The 16,701-nt window shown below is 47.7% G+C and overlaps 1 protein-coding gene across 3 annotated transcripts in view; it reads right to left on the bottom strand.

Moving 5' to 3' along the window:
- Nucleotides 1–16,701, bottom strand: part of R (carbamoyl-phosphate synthetase 2, aspartate transcarbamylase, and dihydroorotase rudimentary) — a 73,653-nt gene that overhangs the window by 50,798 nt on the left and 6,154 nt on the right. For all 3 annotated transcript variants that reach the window (XM_077690729.1, XM_077690728.1, XM_077690727.1), the window contains exons 4-13: nt 16,190–16,248; nt 14,479–14,571; nt 13,583–13,724; nt 11,377–11,554; nt 10,412–10,597; nt 9,157–9,258; nt 6,868–7,018; nt 3,420–3,785; nt 1,451–1,672; nt 527–715 (exon numbers count right to left, since the gene is read on the bottom strand). In XM_077690729.1, the coding sequence (XP_077546855.1) occupies nt 527–715; nt 1,451–1,672; nt 3,420–3,785; nt 6,868–7,018; nt 9,157–9,258; nt 10,412–10,597; nt 11,377–11,554; nt 13,583–13,724; nt 14,479–14,571; nt 16,190–16,248 (1,688 nt within the window). The remainder of the gene's footprint in view (nt 1–526; nt 716–1,450; nt 1,673–3,419; nt 3,786–6,867; nt 7,019–9,156; nt 9,259–10,411; nt 10,598–11,376; nt 11,555–13,582; nt 13,725–14,478; nt 14,572–16,189; nt 16,249–16,701) is intronic.

Below are 16,701 nucleotides of genomic sequence, written 5' to 3' on the forward strand. Positions count from 1 at the left end.
TCCATTCAGCGAAGAAGAATGATTTGGGCACAGTACAAGGAGTGGACGAAACAAGACACGTTTGCTTGTAATTTGCAATAGAGCATACTTCCTAGCTAACTCGCTAAATGAAACTTTAAAAGACTAGAGTATTAGTCAGGGGGAAAAACATGGGACTGTCTGTGTCACCTCCGTAGCCCGCCATGTATTGACAGCAGACAGGAATTCTGTAACACGATAGGGAAATAAAAATCGGCATGATGATAGCATCGTCTTAGCGATAAATTTCAGCGCAATTTTTTCCGAGATACCTGGGAGCTAGAGTACAATTCAGAAGGTCAGACTGGGAGCTATAAAGCACTTTACAATAGCTTTGGAGAAGGAAATTCGTATTCTACACGGCTCTGAAGACGGATGCAGGTTTGGTTGGAACCTAGCCGTATACAACTTCACCGTACAAAAAAAAAGAGCGTATGCTGCACTGCTTGCACCAGTGCAGTCAGTGCAAGTGAAAGAAATAGTTCTTCCAACTAAATGCGCAGCCCACCTCAAAGGAGTGTGGGCTGAGGGCGTACTGGACGTTGCACTCTCCCACAATGCCCAGCCTTCTGACCACGCGGATGGCCGTGGTGCGTAGCCGGTTGTACTCCTCGTTTGTCAGCGTCTGGCTGGGCGCCACCACGATGGACTCGCCCGTGTGGATGCCCAGGGGGTCCAGGTTCTCCATGTTGCACACCTGTCAGGAGGGAAGAAGTCGGTGCCCGGCAGATATGGCTCCGTACACCTTCTTCGTTGCAACTGAGGGCAGGTCAGCAAACCGTACTGGGTGGACGGCGAGACCAGACACTCGGCAATTCCCAGCCCTTTGCCACATCCCGGCACTGTTGCGCAAGCTAGCTTATTGGTAGCTTGTGCAACAACGCCTACGCAATCTGGTAACGTGTCAAGGTTGTTACAGCGAAAGCAACCACAGAATTTCCTTTGCAAGGAAAGCTTTGTCCTGTGCCCAGTAATGATGCCCGCCTTTTCATTCTATTTAAGACCCGCGTCAGAGCTGCTTTTAACTGCAGCTGCATACTACATTAAAAAACACTATTTCCAACTTTTTAAAAAAAAAAAGAAGAAGAACAAGCACTAGTTTTGAATGCAACAACGTACTACATAACACACTATGTTTTAAAGGCACTTTATCTGCTACACAAGATTTGTTTCATCACCCGGTCGGTTTAAAACCATGCGTATCAAACTAGGCTAACATGACAGATGGAGAAAACCCCCCATTTTCCAATTGTGCAAGATATCCACCATCCAAGAATACTGTTCCTATGCCTCCCGCAAACCGGCATAGCCTTATCTGTACATCTACACTTCCAGCAGGCAGTGACTTGGGATCAAAATGCAGGGCTGTTCCCCCCACTAAGACGCTGCAATACAAACAGCCGTGGTGGTGCACGTGAACGAGGCCACTGACCGTGATGCAGTTGTCGAGGGCGTCGCGGACCACCTCGTACTCGACCTCCTTCCAGCCCTTGAGGCTCTTGTCGAGCAGCACCTGGCTGGAGCGCACCAGGGCCTGGGTCACCAGGGCGCGCAGCTCCTCCGGGTTGTGGGCAAAGCCCGAGCCCAGGCCGCCCAGGCAGAAGGCGCCCCGCACCAGGATCGGGAAGCCCAGCTTCTCCGCAGCGATCATGGCCTGTGCGCAATCAGGACAAGAGCAGGTAAGTCACCACCACCACCACCATCATCATCATCAGCCTATCTCCAACCGTTCCTGTCTTGGGCTACGCAAGCTTAGTTGTTGCCTCCAAATTTGCTTAATTCGTGCCTCCATCGAGTTAATGGTCTTCCCTTGCTTCTTTCTAGTCCCATCTATCGGCCGCCACTCTGTTACCCTGGCAGTCCAACACATGTGATTGTTTCCTTGTATAGCCAGCACAAGTACACTTCTGTTTCGTAATTTGAAGTATCATATCTTCCACCTGAGTATGCAAGTGACACATCTCTACCTATTTTGCAAGATTCTGAATTCTCATCTAGACCATCCTTAGCCACTTCAATCAGCTCTTCGAAAAATCATGCACAAAATAATGTTGCAGGTTTACGGCTGGAACTCATAATGCTTCAAATAAAAACAATAACACTATTGTGTGATGACAAGGTGATTAAAAAATGGCTACAGTGTCATAACACTGGAGAAATGAACAATGCCAAAAAGACTGAACGTTCAAAGCACACTGCTAGATGGCGCATTCTATAGACTCGGTCTCTCAAACAAATCAGAAGGATGAGATGAGCGAACTGCGACGATGATGTACAGTGCGAGCAAAAATTTACAGACCACGAAATCGCAAATTTCTGCAAATTCCTCTTCAGCCGACAGATTGTTTTACACCAGTGAGTGAAAATTTAGGTCCTAGATCTTCTTAAAAAGATACATATATTAGCTGTCAGGCAGACTCGCGGGGAATAAATTTTCTAAATTAGCTGCACTCGTGGCCCGCAAAATCGCCCTCCCGGCTGTACATACACAGGGACACTAACGACGACGATAGTTGGACGCGAAGCTTTCTCGTGATGGATTCTTTGGTTGGCCACTCTCACACTGCATGTATGTGCTACTCTGGAGGTACAAACCACTCTTCTAAAATACCCACAGCCACTCTCGGGTGTGCACTCCGCAGGCCTAACATTTGGGGTGTACAACGTGAATCGGTACCTGCTGCTTGGCGTTCACTTCGACCATTTTGAAGTGGAGCAATTGGATAGACACCGGCTTCATAACGCGAAGGACCCAGGTTCGATTCTGGCCACAAGAAGAGTTTTTTCTCTCACTTCACCCACGACCATTAATCATCATCGTCATAGAAAGCTGGCTTTCCTGCAGGGTTTATTGGCATACAACGACATCAGCGAGGACACTAAAGCTTCTCTCTAAAAAATCTGGTTCCAGCTTGGTGCCATTTGACAATGAACAACAAACCAAACCACGCACTGACCCTGTGCTGAATTGGGCAGTCTCAGTGACCAATGAACAAATTTTGAATGTGCTACCTTGGAGCTTGTTTGTTGACAAGTTCTTCCTTGTGGTAACGTAGCATAACTGACCGTCACACAAACAGATCATTATGCAAAGCAGTCGACAGACTAGCTTATTACACTGCTTTTTGAACTTATTGCCTTTTGTTGTCCTAGCACAACACCGTTTAGAGAAAATTACTGCACTGCTCTGAAGTCTAAGCCCAACACTTCAGCCAGCAGTCTGCACGATGAGTTTCCAACAGTGCTCCCCAGTAAAGGCCAGCTAAAGCAAGACGACTTGTTGCTGTAGACGAGCTTGTTGGCTGCAGTACTAATTCAGCGACATCACAGGCAGCCAATCCACCTCAACACTTTCCGCATCACCCAGCAGGCATCCCAACAGCAGAAGCAGCGAGACTTGCCTCCTCGACGGTGTAGACGGCGCAGTTGGGCACGACCTGCTCGCCGATCTCCTCGACCAGCTCGGCGAAGAGCTTGCGGTCCTCGGAGTGGATGATGGACTCGATGGGCGTGCCCAGCACAGCCACCTTGTACTGGTCCAGCGTGCCATTCTTCTGTAGCTCCACACCGCAGTTGAGCGCCGTCTGGCCGCCAAAGGTGAGCAGCACGCCGTCGGGCCGCTCGGACTTGATCACCTCGGCCACGTAGTAGGGTGTGATTGGCAGGAAGTAGACCTTGTCCGCAAGGCCGGGGGAGGTCTGCACCGTCGCTATGTTGGGGTTGATCAGGATCGTCTGGATCTTCTCCTCTCGCAGCGCCTTGATGGCCTGCAGGAAAGACACGGATGCCGTGACGTGCTCACAACCACAGTGAATTTATAGGGGCAGAGGCGACGTGGTAGGGGACAACACTCCCCATCATGTGCTGAAAGAGAGGAGGAAGAGCTCACTCACCTTCCCCTCCTTGCCCTAACTGATTAAGGGCTACTCCTTCGCAAATTACATCACAGCAGGGGACATACAGACATGCTGGTTAACTGGCCCTGTGTTGCTAAAAGAGGGGGCCAAGGTGATGTGGTATGGGCAATGAACTCCTTATACCATCAACTGTACACAGGGGTGAAGAGGAAGGGGGTCATCTTGTCCCCCTACCACCTGATCACACACCCTGACAGGTGAATTTTTCCCTAACGGACACACTAGCTAGCCCTGCAGACATGCGTGCCTGGCGAGGTTAGCTGGCCCTGTAAATGTTCCTACTTGCTCTCTACGGCTGTTCAGCTGTTCAGAGAAGAACAGCTGAACGCCTCTTAAAGGTGTTGTGCCGCCAAATTTTAACTCTGTAAAAAGCCTGCTGTAGGCTTCCTCTGCATCCAACGACCCTCAACACGAAGTGCTGGGTACAGCAAGCGCTTAATATATATTTTAATTCGCTTCTAAAAATTACCTAAATGCTCTTCTCGAAATCGGGACCCATCGCTAGCGCCACTAACCATGACGTCAGGGAATTGCCAGCGTAACAAAGTTTGTGACGTCATACAACGTTAGCGACTCGAGCGACGTCAACGTGAACTCCAGTTACCACAGTTTGTTTGGTCGCTTGGTCGTATCAGACACACTATGCCGACACGACGACGACGCGACGCCGACGAGTCGCCAAACCATCGGCCAACTGCCGAATATCCAGACCGCGTTGTCACACTACGCCGACGGCGACAGAAACACGTCGGCCGATGGAAAGTCGCCGTAGTGTGACTGACTCGCCGACCGAAGACGCCAACAATACCGGTCGCCTGACTGGTCGCCCGAGGCGTCGTCGGGAATCGACCGAGAGAAACTGCGCCCCGACAACATTCGTGCCGCAATGAACGCGGCTTTATTTTGTTAGTTTCTGGAGTGTAATAAACTCAGTAAGTTCAATGAAGCCCATACAACTCAACACTAGCGCTAATGCGATCCGTATTTTGGCGTTCGACGCTTCGGCCGTGCTCTTCGGCGACGCCGCGACCCCGGAATGCGTGTGCGATCTGCTCGCCTGTAGAAAATAGTTTCGTGCAGAAGAAGAGTTACGTAGGGTAATTTGGGTAATAAGAGATCAGTATCGGCAAAGGTTTTTAACGTAAAACGTAAAACCAAAGTACGGCAAGCACTATCCCTTTAGTGCAAAATCGCAGTCGCAGCCGGGCACACTTATTTTTGCGAGCGCTTTCGCAAAATAGCAGAGTTGATGGCGATAAGCTGTTGCGGGGGCTTCGCAAAACCTTGCTGCGCAAGCGCTATTTAAGAAATTTGAGTTTACAAGTCAGGAATTCTGTAAACTAGCTAGTAAACACCGACGTTCGACTCCAAGGATGGGCCTCCATCTAGTACACCTGCTATATCGGTACTGGCAAACCTGTTGTTCGGTGGCTCAGTGGTTTCGCGCGTCGCGCCCGCCCGGTCAACGTTGCGAGTTCGATTCGCGGGGAGGGTTGCTTTTTTTTTTTTTTGAGCGTTTTTTTTTAGCATTTTTATGGTTTGCATATCCATGGTTTTCATTTGTCTGCATCCGAGGATGCAGACAAAGAATCCGTGTCGGAGCTGTCGCGGCTTGACGTGACGAGTCGGCGTGTTTACTTCCGTGGTGAAGCACGTATGTGGGGGAGCAGACGCCGCAGTAAAGTCGCAACGTACCGCAGCGCCGCATGGTAGACACGCGTGGCAGAGCGTCCGCGCAACCATAGCCTCCTATATAACCTACTAAAGGAGGCTATGGCGCAACGCTGTGACGTCACTGCTTGAATCGGCGCCCAGAAACCGAAACCGAATCCTGTTCACATGAATCGTGCGATAATAAATTTTTTACTCAGAATATGTGCATGTGAGAGCATGTATCATGTTTTCTAATGAAATATAAAACGTTTGCAACAAAGAATGCACAAGCAACAAATTTGGTGGCACAACACCTTTAAGCTACACATGAGGAAATTATGCGCTGCTGCCTTTGTGTTCTGACGTAAGCCCGTTTCAAACCTCACAATCTCCTGCTCCGTTGTCAAATTTAAATGGCCTTTCCAAAGTTTAAGTTAAACCTACATGGTAGTTCGTTTTCATTTCAACCTAGTTAGCTCGAGGCACATTTTCGCCTTGTTCTATCGACTGAATATAGAAGTTCAGTTTCCCAGTTAACACCTGCTTGGCTTTTCAGCCTGTTGCGATGTATTTTATTGTGTGTACAATGAGTGTTAAGAAAGTACAGTATTGCCAAGGGAATTACAGGTTGCCTCTTACTACTCTGGCACTTCATAGTCCCCAAAGCATGGCTGTTCACTCACACTCCTGCAGTGCCACACCACACCACACTCCCCATGCACTGTCCCACACGCCTCCGATGCTCTCTTTGCTACCCATACCAACGGGCTCAATCAGGATGTAACTGCTGATGTGCTCCCTGCTGGAAGTAACACAAGCGTTTGTGTTACTTCCACTGATGTATCTCACAGACTTACAGTATTCTTTCACGGAGCCCCTTTACCACTGCCACTGGTGGCTGAACACCACTGAATCAGTTAACTGAAAACAGAGAGACCTATACTGACGTGCTCAACACTAACAATAAGCACCATTGGGTGGATGCGTTTTTAACAATGGCACGCTCACTCGAACAACAAACATACTAATCTTTTTTGCTGCACAGAGTTTTAAAACGCAGATGAGCTTCAAATGAATTACGTGCACGAGACGAAAGAAGATTTCATTCCAGAGAAGTTATTACATGCGACTACTCCAGGCAGGAGATTTGACCAAAGTACTATTGGAGTGGAACGGAGCCTCAACCGACAAGCAATCAGAGCAACAACAAAATCTTCACTGAGATGACATACTACACAAACAGCCATACGCTCTTGGCGGGAGGGAGGAGGTGGCTCACCTGAGAGCCCGAGTAGTCGAACTCGCCGGCCTGGCCAATGGAGAGCCCTCCCGAGCCAAGGATGAGGACCTTGCGTGGCCGCTTGGACAGCACGGGTGTCGGTGGGGCCAGGGCCTCAAACTTGGCCGCAATGCGCTGCTCTATGGGCACGCTGCCCGAGGGGAAAGCAGGGTTCACGAGGACATTTCAGATGCGTTTGGCGAGAAATTTTCTCCGTATTCATGGCCAAAAAATAGGAGCGTCACAACATGCTTTGCAAGCCCAAACAGTACTAGCATTCGTTCATTAATACGGCAGTCAAATTTCGCTTGCTATCTAGGATGAACAGGGCATGCACGAAAGATTGACTGATTGATTCATTGTGGGGTTTAATGTGCCGCCGCTTCACAGGTGATGAGGTGCGTCGTAGTGGACGGCTCCAGAATAATTTTGACCACCTGGGGATTTTTAAAGTGCGTCGAAATCTTGAACACACAGGCATTTTTGCTCTTCGCCTCCATCAGAAAAGCGGCCGCCGCGGCCGAGAATCGAACCCGCGACCTCGTGTTCAGGGGAAATCCAACAAAGTTGTGTGTGCTGGCTCAGCTGACGCGGGATCCAAACGCTTTGATTTGAATTAACCGCCACCACCACCATCATCATCCTATTTAAGCCAACTGCAGGATGAAGGTGTCTCCAACAACTTGTAACCACTCCTGCCCTGTGCAGCCAGAGTCCATTCTTTGCCCCAAATTTCCCTAATTCATCCCTCAAAGTTAATGGCATTCCCCTACTTCTATTCCCACCTCTCGGTATCTAAGTACAGTCGAATCCCTCTACAACGAAATTGATGGGACGTGCGAAAAATTTCGTTGAAGTGAAAATTTGTTGAGGCGAAATCTGCCCCAACACACCACGGAAAGGCCAGAAAAATAGCCCCGTGCGTTTCCGCAACATTGGCAGCATAATACAATGTTTAGAAAAAGGAGTGACGCGCAATAACTCATGTTTATTCGGATAACAAACATACCAATGGTTATCTGTTTTTTCACCACCCAAAGAACGCATTACGGAGGGGGGGTGAAGATATGCAGGCGCAAAACGTATCGCTGTACAACAAGGCGTGCCCACCGAGCTGATTACTTGCAGATAACTGCTAGGCTGTGGGAAGCCCCCCTCTCGCTTGTGGCAGGAGCAGTGCCATTATCTTATCCTCGGACAGGGCACGGCAGCTACTGACCTTGGCAGGCAAGACCGCGCACCCGCGACTAAGATAGGATGACTAGGCTTCAAGGCCAAACACGCAAACATGATTTTTGCTCTTGGCTATGAAGAATGGTAGAAGGAAAACGGCAAGGACAGCTGCTCACAACGCACACATGACGGCACCGCGCCAGCAGCGGAGCACATTCATGCAATTTCAACTGGATATGGATTGGCTGTAGCTCTGGGGCTCCGCCTTGGCGAAGCGGGCCTGCACCTCGTGTAAAGACGGCTAGCCACATTGTTATCACCATCAAGCAATGGCGTGCGCCTATGAGTTATTTTTTGTTTTGTTTTGTGCGGCGGTGTGGTCGCAACGCGCATGTTTTCGGTGAAACTAAGCGTCCTGAATGTATAAAAAGTTACAGATAGCTGGCGCTATGCTTATTTTATTGTAAAATAATTGTTCGAACTCAGCCCAAATCATCTAAAATTTCGTTGAAGCGAAAGCAAGCGAGACAAATGGTTCGTTGTGGCGAGGACTTTGTTGCATTGACTTCTATGGCTAGCTGACGGGGAATTGGAAATATTTCGTTGAAGCGGAAATTTCGTTGAAGCGGCGTTCGTTGTAGCGGGGTTCGACTGTACTCTGCAACCCTCTGGGTTCACTAGTTGTCATTTAGTCGCGGGTTCGATTCCCGGCCGCGGCGGCCGCTTTTCTGATGGAGGCGAAAAGCAAAAACGCCCGTGTGTACGAGATTTCGGCGCACGTTAAAGATCCCCAGGTGGTCAAAATTAATCCGGAGCCCTCCACTACGGCGCGCCTCATCGCCTGCGTTGCGTCGGCGCGTTAAACCCCCACAATCAATCAATCAATCAGTTGTCATTTAGACTACAATATCTTCCCACCAAGCTTGTTCCCTGATTCAAGATACTGATTTCCTTTCGCCTAGCATTACTCCTACAATCCTTTGTTTTTCGAGGTGTCTAATAAGGTGCCTAGTTTCCGCTGCTAAACATTAGGAGAAAAAATGCGCCTCAACTACGGCAAGCAAAAATGAGATGAGTAATCTAACTATAAATTCACTCAACCCCTACGTCACTCACCAAGCTGAGCCGGCCAGAGAGTCCCTGACAGAATCGAGGAAGACGTCGAACAGAAACTCCAGGTCAGCTGGACCAGCCATGTGCTCCGGGTGGAACTGGACGCTGAAATGGATCATAGAGTGTGAGCAGTGCATCGTTAGCATGCAGCACCAATCTTCAAATTGGGGCTATGAAAAACACCAGCGTGGGGTATCAAGGATACGCTTAGAAAACCCGCGGCATAAAACGACCACTCTTTAGGTTGTTACAGGCAATAATTGGACAGTGCAATGCCAGGAGCACCTTTGAGGGGTCAATAGTTTATGGAACTCAATTCATCTTACTCTGCTATAAACGTTTGGGATTGCTGAAAATGTGAGCAGAGTCCTGAGTGTTAGTAGATAAATTATGCCGAGAGGTGTCCGCTCCCAGTGGTGCAGGCTTAAAAACAAACAGATGCCATCCTGCCCAGCGAAAGTGGTTGTCCAGTGCAGCTATTGTAAACCACCACACATGCTGATGGGGGGAGGGTACGAAATGTTCCTTGTCATCTCAGTGGGCTTGTCGCTTGCAATTGGCTTCTCTGGTGGCAAATGCTCGGTCCTGCCTATCCTGATGCATGCGCCAGTCCTCAAATGACGTCAACTGCCCTCCCCTTTCGAGAACAGCTGCAAACCTAATCTTTACAGAACACGTGGGGGTGTTCCCATTGTTCACCAGCACCTTATCATCCATCATGCAGTTTCCATGCTTGTTTTGTGGTTTTTTTTTTCCTTCTTTAGATGAATACTGAGCTCTATACTGCACACCTGATTAGCCAAACACACACGCTCGGCATCTTGGGCAAAAATTGCTGGGCCCTGCCTGGGTTTTTTGTTTACGACACGAAACTGAGAGGCTAACAGCTTCGCTGCAAAACGATAAGAGAAGACAACGTGCTCAGCAACAATTACAGGCCATTAGGCTTGATAAAAAGGAAGGCTTGAAAAGAAATTGGAGGAAAAACAACAGAGAGAGAGCTGCGAACGTCAGCATTAACTAATAATATGACGGAAATTATTGTTTTGTTAAAACTAGTTCACTGACTGATCCACAATTCTTCACTAGCTCTCTCAGCAAGCCTTGGACCGTCTCGCATTTTGGGTATGAGGCATTAATACTAAAGTGCATTCAGCAATGCCGTATGTAATGACATTTCACAAACATTAAACCACACAACATTGAATGAGCCATCACATACCCCACTTCTAAAGTGCGCATAGTGTGTCGGACTGACCTGAAGAAGGGAAGGCTCTTGTGGACGATGCCCTCGTTGGTGTGGTCGTTAGCATTGGTGAAGAGCGCTGACCACTCGGCCGGAAGCGTCGTGGCATCCACCGCGAAACCGTGGTTCTGTGCCGTGATGCAGCAGCGGCCACTGTCGCCAAACAGGCACGGCTGGTTGTGGCCGCGGTTACCGTACCTGGAAGCGGGGCACGACACGCATTGGTTTGAGGCGAACAATTTGCAAAACATGGTGAGCAGGGCGGTATGGCTGGCTGATTATATCGTACAACACATCGCAGGAGAGTCAACTGGCTGGTTTGTAGGCACTTTATCCTGGCACAAAGCGGTGAAATAGACGAGAGCGGGCAAGCACGCATGGTAACACTTGTGTCGCTTTTCTAAAGGACGGCAATTTCAACAACACTCCCGTGAAACTGCTAAAAAGCTGCCGCACCAAGTGTCAAGCCATACAAGACATTTTAGCTGCTATTTCAGAACTTTAGGGCTAGCGAAAAAGGGTGGATGGGTGAGGAAAACAAAGGAAATAAAAGGAAGCTAGTGCTTGTCATCGTTTTTAGTAATCTGACCACTTAATTCTGAATGCACCACTGCACTATGGCGAAAGGACATGAATCAGTTGTACCCCTTCTATTGGACCAATGAAAGAGTTGGAGATCTGTATACGTGTAAACGGGAATTGCAAATTGAACACAGCATAGATCTAGCTCAATGTTGAAGTTAAGTGTTACGAATACTTCAAAACTTTGAATGCCAGGGATATAAATGTTAAGATCAATGCTTCATCTAAATTTTACCCACAACAGGCGTTAAGTGCACACCCACAAATTCCCCTACAGTTTGCGACAGGTGCCAGTTTCTTTTTCTCAGAGACTGTGCAGATAATACACACTGCCACAAAATGATCGGACAAGTGACCAGCGGACGGGACCAAACCGCCCACTGAAATGCACCCACTTCATCTTGTAGGTGGAGGCCCCTATGGCCAGGGACATGAGCTGGTGGCCCAGGCAGATGCCAAAGATCGGCTTCGGATTGGCTTGGCTGGAGGAGAGGAACCCCTGGAGCATCTTGATAGTCTCCTTACACTGGATCGGGTCTCCTGGACCATTGCTCAAGAAGAGCCCGTCGCACTCTGCAAAGACCAGGGTGGAGCAAAATAAGAATGCAGTTCAAACTCCAGCCACGGCAGGCAGCTGGAGCAAATTGCCCACAACTGAGAAAAAATCTAGAGGAGGCATGAAGATACCACAAAAGTCCATTTCAGTGGAAAGATTGCGTCGTCAAAATGACACACACGGCAATTTTAACACGAATTTCAATCAAATCAGTTTAAAGTAAAGAGGAAAACAGAAGAGAGGGTGGCAACTTACCAGCTACTTTCCTGCACTCAACTTGTGACACAACTCAAATTTTCGCAACAGGATGATGCGAACCAAATTACCGTAAAAACCCGCGTATAATACGAGGTTTTTTTCCCAATTTTACCATGTAAAATTTGGGCCTCGTATTATATGTGGATCCCAAAGTTTTCAGCCGAAAATTTGCAGTTTCGGTTTCAGCGGAGTGTGTGCCTACTTGCGGTGGTGTTAGCTGGCTGCTGCTTCTCTCAGCCGGCGCCATTTTAACTGTTTTGACCACGCGAAGGGTCGGCACGTTCACCGCAAGTCTATCACGATGTCACGTGCATGAAGGCTGTATTCGGCTGCAATTAAAAGAAAAGTTATTTTATGAGCCGAGACCATCAGGAATTGCGCCGCAGGACGGCAGTTCGGCGTCACCAAAGGCAGCATTCGCGGGTGGAGACAGCAACTGGTGCTTGACTGGATAAAGTCTGTGGTGTCAGCGGCCTGGAGCCCTGTTGGGGGTTTCCGTCAGTGCTCGTGTTGGACGCCTTTCGCTGCCACCTGGGCGATTTCGTGAAGGAGTTGTTGCGCGAACCCCACACCCAACTAATTGTCATTCCAGGGGGAATGACATCCCAGCTTCAACCGCTAGACGTTTGCATCAACAAGCCTTTCAAAGACTGCACCAGGTCCTGCTACCAAGAGTGGGTGAGGTCAGGAGACCCGTAAGTGACAGCTACCGGATGGCTGACGCGGGCTTCTCAAGCGGTGCTTTGTTGGTGGATCGCAGATGCGTGGGCCAGCATCTCAGATGAGCTCATCAGTCGCTCTTTTAAGAAACGCAGCATCTCGAACGCCCTTGATGGCACTGAGGACCACTTTCTGTGGGAAGACATTTCCGACAAGGCGACTTCAGGAGACTGCAGCAGCGAACCTGACGATGACTGAACGGACGTTGGGAGACAGTGCCAGCGAAAACTGACAATGACTGGACGGTAACTGCAGTGCAAATAAATGTTTTCTGTGCTCTTTACCTCGCATTATATGTGGAGGAAAACTTTTTTTCTGATTTTGCATTCCCCGAATTACACCTCGTATTATACGCGGGTCCGTATTATACGCGGGTTTTTACGGTAACCCAATATCGAAATAATTTTGCAGGTTTACGGCTGGAACTCATAATGCTTCAAATAAAAACAATAACACTATTCTGTGATGACAAGGCGGTTAAAAAATGCCTACAGTGCAATAACACCAGAGAAATGAACAATGCCAAAAAGACTGAACGTTCAAAGCACGCTACTAGACGGCGCGAGCTAGTATTGATTCGGTCTCAGGCAAATCAGAAACATGAGATGAGCAAACTGCAACGATGATGTACAGCGTGAGCAAAAATTTACAGAGCACGAAATCACAAATTTCTGCAAATTCCTCTTCAGCCGACAAAATTTTTTTTACACCAGTGAGTGAAAATTTAGGTCCTAAATTGCCTTAAAAAATGCATACATTAGCTGTCGGGCAGACTCTTTCTAAAGAAGCTGCACTCGTGGCTAGCAAAATAGCCCTCCCGACTGTACAGTCGGTAAAACGCTTGTCTATAACAGCGATTTCGACTTCAACCAGCTGCAACCGAAAACTGCCGAAACATACTCGTTTCAAACATGTCGGAGGCAAAAGCGAAGGGCTACGACTTCAGAATTCCGCGGTAGTTTTATTCAAATCCCGCTCCGGCGGGGCAGGATAGGGCTGAGAGTAGGAAAGCTGTGTTATAGACAAGCCTTTTACCGGCTGTACATACACAGGGACACTATGCTCACCCTGCGGGTTGACAGGGTGGTCCCAGGGCACCACGGTGACACGTGCACCCCGAGAGATGAGGCAGCGCAGCTGATTATACTTCATGCCGACGTCCACCATGATGATTGACGGACTGCCACCCTCGTTGTACACCCTGGGCTCCTGTAATGATGATGCCCAGGATCATACAGAGCCCGCCACCGGTGGTGCGCAGCAAAGTTGCGACCACAATAACCACAAACAGAACAATAGAAAAAGAGGGACAGAGGCACAAAATGTCAAAAACTCCCTGTCCCATTTGTGCTGCTTTGCTGTTATGCCGGTCGATAAGGCAGTATGAATATTTGCAGTAGATCCCGACAGAGACTGATTGTAGCGACTGAAAATTCAGTTCTATTTCCTGGCAATCCATTCACGACAGAAACAGCCACCGTGGCAGGATTGAACCCATGTTTTTACGCTCAGCACTGCAAAGCCTTAGCCACTCACCCATTGCACTGGTCAGCAGAAGCGACAAGAACAGCAGCAGATTGGAATGCCTTCCCAGCACATATTTCTGTCAGAAAATGTACCCCGATCTGTTTAAAACTTCCTCAACATGTAGAATTTCAGCCGCCTCCTGTTCTTATCCCCCTTTCAATGGTTTATTGCATTGTTTTATATTAATGGTTTGCTCTTTTTCAGCTCGTGTTGCTTATTTCTGTTTTATGTACCAGGCATCGCCTTCAGTATGCTTTTTTTTTTTATTATTATTTCTTGTACTGCTTTTCTGCGTTCCTTTTTGCTTTCCTTGCCTTGTTAGCATAGATCCCACGAAACTGAATTCTGTGCCACACCACTGCTTGAGCCTCAGAAAGGGCATGCAGTATATTGTAAATAAAAAATGAACATGTACAAATGTAACTTGGCTACTCACCTTTAGAGATACTTCTTTCACGAGGTTCATTAAGTTTGGATTTTCAAACGAGAGCGAAGAGAGCGAAGAGTCATCTTTACCTTCTACGATAATCTGGAGAGAAAGAAAGAGAAGAAACACACATTGTACAGAGTGCTACGCCAATAAATGGAACACAACTTTTTTCCTTAGCGGACCGCTGCTCGGTTTGCGCTTAAACTTCACACGAAGGTCGCATTTTATGGCCTATTTTGGTTGACACCGGGAACAACGACGGTGCTTACCTGTTTATTCTGCAAATAAATAAAAACGATTTTCGCCTATAGGAAAATGGCGGTCGATTTGGACGTGCGGGCCAGTGCAAACTCTTCTTGTAACAGCGCCACCTGGGGTACGCAGAGCGAAACGGACGATAGGGATTCACGGTAGGAAGGAGCCAAATGGGAGAGCAGACGATCAGAAAATGTGAAAGCAGGTTTTCTGATTGTCTGCTACCTCATTTGGCTCCTTCCAAGGCAGGAAGAAACCTAGAGGTAGCAGACGATCAGAAAATGTGAAAGCAGAAGAACAAAGAAATATAACGTTTACTGGCAACGATGAACCGTGGCAATATTTTATTATGATTGGTATCGGCGTTATACAACTATTTGTGATCATCGCAAACTAGGGACAAAAGAGGTTTTCTGATCGCCTGCTACACTATTTGGCTACTTCCTACCGTGAATCCCCATCGTCCGTTTCGCTCTGCACACCCCAGGTGGCGCCATCGTTCCAAGATCAGCTTGCACTGGTCTGCGCGTCCAAACTGGCCGCCATTTTCCCAGGGGCCAAAATCGTTTTTATTTATTTTCAGAATAAACAGTTAAGTACCGTCATTGTCCCCGGTATCAAACAAAATAGACCACAAGATGCGACCTTCGTATGAAGTTTGAGCACGATCCGAGCAGTGGTTCGCTCAGGAAAAAATTTTTTAGCGTTCTAATTATTGTTGTACCACCCTGTATTTCATTTCTACTCGTGTTCAACCTACATGGACCAGCCACTACATAGACAATACTGATTTCTGTTCTCAAAGAATCTTCTTATGGAACGACCAAACAACAACAACAACAAAAAAAAAAGAAAGAAAGAAAGAAAGAAAGAAAAGAAAATAAAAAAAGAAGAAAAAAAGGAATATCACACACTGCTTCCACCGTTAGTAGTGTCCTTTCATTACCTGCCCCTAACAGGTGCAAAGTAATGTAAGATCTCCCTCGAACAGCATACAGCCAGTTAGGGAAGCATGTATAGCCATGGACAAAAGAAATGAGAACATGGAAATACAAACCGCAACACACAAATAGTACGATTTATTCCATGCAAGTAAAACTGCCACATGGCTTGACAACAGTAACAAAGTTTAGGAAGGGTCTTTCCAAATTTACCCCAACCTAACCATTAAAAGACCTCCACGAAATGTATTTTTAGATTGTGCGTTCTCTTTCATACTTTTCTGCTCGCATTTGATTTGTCCATGACTGTACATAATACACAGCAGCTCGATGCAGTCCCAATAAAGAGCAGACAGCCCAGCAGCAAAAAGATTAATCTGCAACCGACAGTACCCGGGCCTGTTTTCAAGCACCATCAAAGCGGCTGTTTTCTTTTCATTCAGACAAAATGGAAATATAAAACTATCAGACATGCACGAGATGTGAAAAACATTAGGGAAGGTAGAAATTGCCACGCTGACCTTGCCAAGCATGGTGCCAACCTCCCGAATCTTTTTGGTGAGATCCCGAGTGTCAATGCCTGCAATGAAGTGGACATTAGGATCAACTTGTTTTCTTTTAACTGCAAATGTGTTGTGTAAATTTACTCATGCAAGTGTTAACGGAATGCGCAAACTATTTTTCCCCCCTTTCTTCTCAGCTGATGAGAGCATTTTTTGTCTGGCCTCCATCTAAACCCTTGCACGTTGCAGCAGATTTCTAAATAGCTGCCACAAGTTTATTCTGCGTCTGCGGCTTTTACGCAAAGTCCAACGGTGGAAACAGTATGACGCGGTACAAGCATGGCAGATTGACACACTGCTATCGGTTGACATGCTACCAATACAATTTGCTCTTGTGGCTAAAGTCACTCACACAATCGCTTTTACACGGGCCTTCTGTGTGTCTGGCTTTCCCGCACAGACTTGGTGCACTGAAACAGGGTACATTGTACACTCCCTAGCAAAAATTCTGATAGAAACTTGTATTAGTC

This window comes from Haemaphysalis longicornis, unplaced genomic scaffold, assembly GCF_048455015.1.
Source record: "Haemaphysalis longicornis isolate Haplotype H1 unplaced genomic scaffold, Haemaphysalis longicornis Haplotype H1 scaffold_10, whole genome shotgun sequence".
Classification (NCBI taxonomy): Eukaryota; Metazoa; Arthropoda; class Arachnida; order Ixodida; family Ixodidae; genus Haemaphysalis; species Haemaphysalis longicornis.